This window comes from Rattus rattus, chromosome 16 (assembly GCF_011064425.1).
Source record: "Rattus rattus isolate New Zealand chromosome 16, Rrattus_CSIRO_v1, whole genome shotgun sequence".
Lineage (NCBI taxonomy): Eukaryota > Metazoa > Chordata > Mammalia > Rodentia > Muridae > Rattus > Rattus rattus.
Genome location: NC_046169.1, coordinates 13,362,139 through 13,371,263, shown reverse-complemented (window position 1 = coordinate 13,371,263; position 9,125 = coordinate 13,362,139). Strand labels below are relative to the sequence as shown.

The 9,125-nt window shown below is 49.9% G+C and overlaps 1 protein-coding gene across 2 annotated transcripts; it reads right to left on the bottom strand.

Annotated features, from left to right (window-relative positions):
- Positions 1 to 2,714: 2,714 nt before the first annotated feature.
- Positions 2,715 to 5,683, bottom strand: Psmg3 (proteasome assembly chaperone 3). 2 transcript variants are annotated; one of them, XM_032886994.1, is made up of 3 exons: positions 5,569 to 5,683; positions 4,886 to 5,122; positions 2,715 to 3,193 (listed from the first exon to the last, which is right to left on the bottom strand). In XM_032886994.1, the coding sequence occupies exons 2-3, from the start codon at positions 5,099 to 5,101 to the stop codon at positions 3,041 to 3,043; spliced, it is 369 nt and encodes a 122-aa protein (XP_032742885.1). In that variant the 5' UTR covers positions 5,102 to 5,122; positions 5,569 to 5,683; the 3' UTR covers positions 2,715 to 3,040. The 2 variants fall into 2 exon arrangements, with proteins under 2 accessions (XP_032742885.1, XP_032742886.1); XM_032886995.1 differs by having other exon boundaries at positions 5,481 to 5,600.
- Between the last annotated feature and the right edge of the window lie 3,442 nt (positions 5,684 to 9,125).

The window sequence follows — 9,125 nt, the reverse complement described above, 5'->3', positions numbered from 1 at the left end:
CAGCATGTAGGCTCCTGACGTCACTCCCAGTGACCACTGCTGCAGCTGCTCACTTGGGGCTTACCATTTATTTATTTATTTAGTATTTATTTATTTATTCATTTTGTGTATGTGTGTGTGTGTGTGTGTGTGTGTGTGTGTGTGTGTGTGTGCGCGCGCGCGCTTCACCCCAGCTCTGGGACTCTTAATTTGCCAGCTCTCAACCCCAAGCAAGACCAGTTCACTGGCATGTCCTGTGTCCTGTGCACTGCTCACTTGGTCATAGGGGGCTGGGTGGAGCTTGGTCAGGCTCCCGGAAAGGCACCTGCAGGGCCTTCTGAGGACTTCACCTCTACAGAGCCAACTCACTGACTAAACAAGGACACAATTTTCCTAGCCACTGGGAGGCTGCCTGCTTTCAGCAGAAAACTGCTAAAAAGACCTCATGGAAGGCAGCCTGCCTTGTGGCATGTGCACTAGGAGTTTACACATCTACCCTGGGTGTGCACCACATGCGGCCCCTCTAGCCACAGAAATACTTTCTATCCAGAAATTGCTGGCACTGTGGATCTCTTCCGGGTGACACAGGTCTCTTTTAAGAGTTATGGTGGCAGCAGAGGAAGCCCTGGCCAAGTGTCTTCTCCGGTAGAGCCTTGTCTGATTTACACACCAGATCTGGGCAAGGGGCACTGGCTTAGAAGTTTAAGGCATCTGGTATTGGTCTGTGTTTTATGGGTACAGACAGCTCGGGAGCAGCTGTAAATACTGCTTAGCTCGGAGAGGGAACAGGTTCAATTACAGGTGAGTTTCGGTACCCCTTCCCGGGCAGGCAGCCTCTAGCCCTGCACACAGACTGAGCGAGGCTCCCTTTATGTTCCCAGCTGTCACTTAGCACGTGGAATACACTCTGACCCTAAGGATCAGGTGTTCCCATCACCTGCTTTTTTTGGGTTGTGGTGGGCTGGCTGGAAAGGAAACCGCTTGAAACAGGGCCAGAGGCCTGAAAGCAAAAGCAGCATTCCTGAGCCCCACTGACTGACGGAGCTGGCACCAGTGCACGAGCTCTAACAGGGCCTGGTGGCTGGGAGCAGCGGGGCAGGTGTCCAGGCGCTCCATCTGGGCTCTTCCACCGGGGAGCAGCTGCTGCATGGCCTCTGAGGCATAGACAGGTGTCAGAAATGGGTTGTTGACAGGGATGTAATGGCTCCCCAGATGGGGCCATCTGATCTGGCTGTGTTGTCTGCTTAGGGACCAAATTAGAAAACCAAAGGCACAAACCTGAACTTGGCCCTGGCCTTGAGCTCCGCCCAGGGTGCTGTCCAGATAAAGAAGCTGGGGCTTGTAGGTTGATTGTTTATCTGAATAATCATGGGCTGATACCGAGACCTTTGTACAGGGCCACCTCACAGGGCTCCCCGGAGCATATCCTGCTTTGGCTGGCTCTGCCAACTGTGTGTATCCAACCCTGGTCTTTCCTTCATCTGAGTGGCCTGGGAGATTCCTGATGGTCCATGCTCTCTACAGGCTGATGGTAACTGGGATGATGGGTAGGAAGGGGCACTGGGTGGGGACTGCCAGATCCCAACACCAGCCTACCCAGGGGACATAAAGGAGTGGAGAAACCAGGGTCTGGGAAAGGATGGACAAAGCGCAAAGCAGTGTGGGAAAGGTGCCTACCACGAATGGGGGTGGATATGGGATAGTGGCTGGGAGGTGCAGTAGGAACGGGGCTGAAAGAGGCTCTGGGACACTCCTGTCCTAGGTAGTAACACCTTACAGAAGTCTGGCAGATACTGGACACGTACAAGCAGAGCAAGGGTGGCCATGCAGGTGGGCTCCTACAGATGGGCTGGATGGGAGATCCATGGGGTGGGGTGTGGGAGGCGAGAGGTGAAAGGATGATCCTGAGTTCAAGTCTGCAGTCCCTACCCATCTCAGATGGCCTGGCTTTGGCTTACAGCCCCTCCCCCATTTGCCTCTGGAGAGGCCAGAAGCTTCCCAAGGGCAGGGGAGCAGGGCTCAGCACACAGCAGGGCAGGGGAACAGGGCTCAGTACACAGCAGGGCAGGGGAGCAGGGCTCAGCACACAGCAGGGCAGGGGAACAGGGCTCAGTACACAGCAGGCACTGACCTGCAGAAGGATCAATACTTAAAGCTAGCTAGTCCTGACTTGTTCTAAGTGAAAAGTGGCCAGACAAGTTTACTGCCCATCTCTGGACCTACAGGACACCAAGTCAGCAAGTCTGTCATTTCCTGAACACAAGGGTGACATCCTGAGCCCTGGAAAGGCTCTGGTTCTCTACCTGGCCTTTCTGCGGTCTCTTCTCTACTGGTGACCATCAGAATGTCAGGGCAGATTCTCCATTGGACTTTAGAAATTCCCACTCAGCTGTGATCAGGGACCACCCCCATCCCTATGGCAGGAGACCCCGACAACTCTGGGCACAAAAGCCAGCCTATGTCAGAACCTCTCCTCCTCTCTGAGTTTCTGCTCCCCATCTCTGGATCTCCCGTCCAGCCCATCCTTAGGGACCCACCTGCATGGCCACCCTTAGTCTGCTTGCCACATGCCCATGGCCCCAGCACAGGAGGGACAGTACCCAATGCTGGCTGAACGCATGCCTAGGGTCTACCTCACATCCAGCAACCACGTATTGCACTTTTGCTGAATAGGTTTCCCTCCTGCCTCAGGTGTCCTGAAGTGAGTCTCTAAATATGCCCATAACGTCTCAGGATCACTGAGAAGGCCAGCCAAGTACTTTAGATTTATTTTTAATAAAAAAGTCTTCCCACAAGTGCTGCCGCACACCTGGGGGTTACCAGTCCCCATAACTGGCCGCTATTTCCACTCAGTGGATGCACCTGCCACAGCCCAGAACCGTTTCCGGTGTCCCAGGCAGAACACAGTAGCCATGCAGGGAGACTGCCCTGGGACTAGAAGGCTGTTTCCAGGGCTAACGGCAGAGAAGGAGCTCTGTCCTGGTGCTGGAAAGACGGGTGTCCAAGACCTCGCTCACAGAGAGTCTGCCATGTCGGAGCGTCTTGCACTGCTGACTGTGGGTCACCACACCTGGCATAGCCGGATCACCTCCTTCAAGGCCTTCAGCCTCTCCATGTTCTTCTCTTTCACAGCCATGGCCAGGAGGACGGCTCTGTCTCCTGCTTCTTCAGACACAAATGCTACCAGGTTCTTTGCAAAGACATGGATGAGAGGCTGGGGAAGGAGGGGAAGAAGACAGGGCCATGACTACACGAAACCACATCTGTTTCTTTTTGTAAAGACATGTTGTGGTGATCTGTAGTATCATGGAACGCAATAATAGCCCAGGCTGGCCTCCAACTTGTGGCAATCATCTGCCTCAGCCTCTTGTGCTAATGCATCCAGCTTTATTTGTTTGTCCTTTTTTTTAAGTGAGTGCGTGTGTGTGCGTGTATGAGGAGGCCTGAGGACAACCTGAGGAATCATCCTCAGAGCGCCAAGCATCTGCTCTGGGGCAGGATCTCTTACTGACCTGCAAGTCACTAATTAGGCCAGAATGCCTGAGCAGCAAGCCCCGGGGTCCTTCTGTCTCTGCCTTCCGGGAATGGACCACATTGGCAGGCTTTTTGTTTTTGTTTTTTGAGACAGGGTCTCTCTATGTAGCCCTTGCTAGAACTTGGCTTCAAACCTGCCCGGATCGGCCTGAGTCAGCCTCCCTAGTGCTGGGATTAAAGGCATGTGCCACCAAGCCCGGCCCCACACCTAGCCTTTTTGTGTGAGTTCTGAGGATCAAACTCAGGTTGTGCTTGCAAGCACTTTATGAACTGAGGGATTTCCTCAGTCTCCATTGATTTATTTATTCATTCGTGTATTTGTTTTCGATGAGACAAGAGTTCACTATTTACCTATTGTTGTTGAGAGAAGAGGTCACTAAGGTAGCCCTGTCTGATCTGGAACTTGCTATGTCGACCAGGCCTACCTCAATCTGCCAATTGCCAAAATTAAAGATGTGCACACGGCCATATTAGTCTCCACTAATATATAATATTAGAATATCAGAATAACAGGCTTGCATGCCTTTAGCCCCGAGCCATCTCAATGTTTCCTGCCTTTTAATAAAGGGTGTCATGTAGCCCAAGTTATGGAGCTGGAAATGAAACTGAACCCTGATTCTCTTGGTCCCACCTCCTGAGTGCTGGGACTACACCAGCCAGCATGTCACCATAACCAGTGGTTTTTCTTTTCTTTTTTTCTTTTCTTCTTTTTTGGGGGTGGGGGGTGGGGGGTGAAGCAGGGTCTATCCCTAGCTGGCCTCAAGCTCACTCTATACTCAGTCTGATCACAAACTTGCAGTTCTGCTGCGGCCTCCCTCCTGAGAGGATGACAAGGTATGTATAGCCACACCCAGGTCAGACACTGTATTTTTCTGATGCTTTCCTTAAGGGACCCAGACCAGCTTCTCATGCTTTCCCCTAAATCCCCTAAGCTAAGACAGCAGTGACTCAGAGCGCCAGGTGGACTGCACAGAGCAGACACAGCGAACTGCCCATGAGGCATCATTAAGATTTCTCCTTGGTGCCTCTGCCTAACATCTCTCTGGTTAACCCTAATCGAGACAGACTCCAAAGGGGCTGCTGCCAAGACTCAAGAAGCAGAAATAAACACGCCATCAGACAGGGTCAAACTGAGGAGATGGCTGTGTCCTAAAAATCAATACCTCCCCGAGTGCTCAGTAAAATGCTGACGCGCTTCGAGAAGCATGGCTCGGGCCAGACGGGACACCTGAGATCAAAAAGATCGTGAAAAATGCTCACTGTGCATACCATACCTTGGGTGTGTGTGGAAGTGTGCCTCCCAGACACCCCATATCCCTATGGGTGTCAAATGGGACAAATGTCACCAGAAAAAAAGATTCAACTCCATTACCTCGTCCTGCCCGAGAAGGACTTTTGTGGTGAGCACTGGTTTGCTGATGTCATTGGCTACATTGCTGGGCTCCAAGGAGACTAACGTACCCATCTTCCCAAATTGGGTCACCACAACCAGGATGTGGCTGCTGAAGGCCGTGCAGACCACCTGGGTGGGCACACCGCATACCACCTCTGTCTTCTGTTTAGATACTACCAGTGGTTTGTCTTCCATGGCTCCGTTCTTCAATGGAGGCTTTAGTTTTAAAAGAAAAGAAAAAAAGGGATGAAGCGATCAGAGTCTGATATAACCTGGAGCTCCCAAGCAGAAACGTCGAACAACCCATTTCAAGCTGCAAATGGTGGCACATGTCTGTCATCCCAGCACAAGGGAGGCTGAGGCTGGAGAATCCCGACTTCGAGGCCAGCCTGAACTACACCGGGGAGACCCTATTATCAATACCACGCCCCAACTCAAAAGCAAGTGTGCGCATGCTCATGAGGCTTTTGTTAGGATTCTTTGTTCCGCCGCGCTGCTTGCAGTTATGGCTATTCCCGTGACTAGCGGTCTTCCACTTCTGGATACGAGGGATGAGGGAAACCGCGGAGCTCACCGGGGAACCCCGGCCGCACTGGACTAGGGAATGGCTGGATCACTACTGACAGCAATTGGGACCAAAACCCTCAGCAACCAGCGCTCACCACACTAGCAGTGCCAGAAAGATGTCTCAGAGAGCAACTCAGCTAGCTCTGGCTTGGCAGAAGCGCTGGCAAGAACTTCCGGTTCCGGTCCGTTGAGCCTAAGGTTCCCTGGATCCTCGCAGTCCCAGAGCCTTCAGTTCCGCGCTGCAAAGGAGACGTCCAGGCTTCGTGTTAAAGGGACAGTGTACCTGTCGCGCTTCAGGACCTCGTGGGCGGTGCTTGAACCCCAATGTAGGGGGCTTTGTGTCATAACTGTGGACTGGGATGGCAATAAGAATTAATATTTATTTTCACTTGGTGTGTACCTGGCTTTGGCTAAGGAACACTTTATAGTAACTTATTTTGTCTGTCTGTCCGTCCGTCTGTCTGTCCATTATGCCTTTTTTAGTCATGGTATCTCTGCGTAGCCCTGGCTGTCCTGGAACTCACTATGTCAACCAGGATGGCCTCTAACTCAGAGGGAGGCCTGCCCCTCCTGAGTTCTGGGTCCTCCTCCTCCTCCTCCTCCTCCTCCTCCTCCTCCTCCTCCTCCTCCTCCTCCTCCTTCTTCCTTCTCCTCCTCCTCCTCCTCCTCCTCCTCCTCCACCTCCTCCTCCTCCTCCTCCCTCCTCCTCCTCCTCCTCCTCCTTCTTCCTTCTCCTCCTCTTCCCTTCCTCTCCTCTTCTTTATTTTGAGTCGCAAGTATCCTAGGTTGATTGAGGAAAATCTTGAACTTCTGATTCTCCTCCTTCCACCTTCTAAGTACAGAGATGACTGGAATGCACCACACGCATGGTTACTCGGTATGAGGATAACATCCGGGAATTTATGTAAGCTAAGCAAGCATTCACCAACCCTCATTTTTCTAAAAAGAGATTTATTTATTTTATGTCTGTGAGTGCACTGTCGCTGTCACCAGAAGAGGCATCAGTCCCATTATAGATGGTTGTGAGCCACCATGTGGTTGCTGGGAACCGAACTCAGGATCTCTGGAAGAGGAGTCAGTGCTCTTAACTACTGAGCCATCTCTCCAGCCCTCCAGCCCTCATTTAATCTTTTTTCTCCTTCCCTCTTTCTTTCATTTTCTTTCTTTCTTTCTTTTGGGTATTGAGGAACAAGTCTGATTTATATTAATTACTGCTCATTTTGCAGGATACTTAAAAGAATTAGACAGTATTTGTTTGTTTTCTTATTTATTTACATGAGTATTTTTGCCTTCCTGTAGATAATGCCGCATGCATGCAGTACCCACAGCGGCCAGGAGAGGGCGCTGGACTCCCTAGAATTGGAGTTATAGACAGTTATGGGCTGTCATGTAGGCGATGGGAAGCAAGAGCAACAAATGCTCTTAATGGTTAGCTGTTAAATTAAAACAATTATTTCTTAGAAGTAGAGATTGTAAATTGAGCATATTCCACCCATTCCCTCCCACTGCCCTCTCCCCCCTCCCTTCCTGTTAGGTCTCTTTGTTTTCCTAAACACACACACACACACACACACACACACACACACACACACACACGGTTTTAGGAACCACCAGTTAGAGAGAAAATATACAGTATCTGTCGTTCTGAGACTGGCCTAATTTGCTTAACATGATTCTGTTCAGATTCATCTGTTTTTTTGTTTTTTTTTTTTTTTTTTACTTTATTTATATAAGTACACTGTAGCTATCTTTAGATGCACTAGAAGAGGGCATCAGATCCCATTACGGATAGTTGCGAGCCACCATGTGGTTGCTGGGAATTGAACTCAGGACCTCTGGGAGAGCAGTCAGTGCTCTTAACCACTGAGCCATCTCTCCAGCCCAGATTCATCTGTTTTTAAGAATAATATAACCTCATTCTTTTGTGTGTTCATATGCGTGGAGGTCAGAGGTCAGTTTCCTCAGGATCTGTCCACACATCTTCTTTCCGGCTTTTGTTCTTTTCTTTCCTTCTCTCCCTCCCTCTTTTTTTCTCTTCTGGAGGCAGATTCTCACTGTGCAGCCTTGGCTGGCCTGGTCTCATTCATTTGTCTGTGCTTGGGTTAAAGGCATGTGCTGTCACCATGTCCCCTACACCTTGTTTCTTGAGCCAGGCCTGGCCTAGAGCTTACTAGTTCAGTTAGGCTGGCTGTCAGCAAGTCTAGGGAACAGGTCTAGGATTGCTGGGATTGCAGGCTGTACCAGATTCCCAGGCTTTAAAATATGGCTTTGAGGATTTTATTTTATTTCCTGTTTCTTAATTTTTATTTTTTTGTGTGTTTGTTTTGTGTGTGTGTGTGTGTGTGTGTGTGTGTGTGTGTGTATTTGCGTTTGCAAGGCAAAAACTTTACTGATGAGCCATCTCCCCAGCCCCATCTCATTCTTCTTATATTTTTGGTTGTGAGCCTATCCTTTAACGGCTGAGCCATCTCTCCAGCCCTCATTCTTCTTTATGGCTGAATCCCCACTCCATATTTTCCTTACCCATTCCTTTGTAGTATGCCTAGATCATTTATTTTTTTATTATTTTTTTAAAGATTTATTTATTTATCATTTATATGAATACACTGTCACTGTCTGCAGACACACCAGAAAAGGGCATCGGTATCATTACAGATGGTTGTGAGCCACCATGTGGTTGCTGGGAATTGAACTCAGGACCTCTGGAAGAGCAGTCAGTACTCTTAACCGCTGAGCCATTTCTCCAGCCCCCTCTAGATCATTTATTTAACCATCGGAGCTCCCTAAGACAGAAACACTGTGAGCACCCTTTGAAAATAAAGTGCTTTGACCTTACCCTCACCTTCCTGGACGTCCATTCAACTTGATGCCTGGCCCGGTTCCCTGACCCTTGCTGAGACCCAGAGGATGCTGGAACCTGGGCCACTGACCCTTACCAGGTTCCAGCTAATGCCTGGAGCCCCTGACCCTCACTAAAGTTCAGGGGAAAGTAGGAGGAATCTCTGTCCTGCAGAATGAGTTTGGCAAAAGCCTCACCAGGAGAGAAGTTTCACCGACTGGGAAAGTCATGGTCAGATACTGGGAGAAAGTGCAGCCTCGAGCCCCTTCCCCAGAGGTTGGTAGTCTGGAAAACTCCACCCCAGAAGCCCTTCGGTGCCTGCTGCTGACGGGTCTGAAAAAAGCCGCACTTCTGCTTACACACTAAAGTCCTTAGACAGCTCAGGCATTTTCCTCCATAAATTTATCCTCTCTTTCCTTGAGTTAATGACTCCTTATCCAAGCTCCATCGAGTCGTACGAAGCTTGCATCTTCCAAAATGACTTCTTGGGGGTGTAAAAGAAAAGGCACACTTACAAAGCATGGCGGGAGTAGACGGAGATCGAGAGGAAACGAGTTTCCGAGCATTCTCGCAGTTGGCACGTGAAGGGGGAAGATTAGAGTTTCGTGCCACTAATACTCAAGAAGCAAGGAGCGTATAGATTTCTCAGCAAAGTCTTTTTGTCGGTTCTAAATTTAAACACCCGTCCGCCCACACACCGCAAAAGCAAATTGCTGTCGTGTTGCTTTGCCTGGAGAAATCTTGAAAAGCTTTTGATCCACCTTGTTATGCTTTCTCTCTCTCTCTCTGAGGCCGAGGTCCAGGAACACTGCC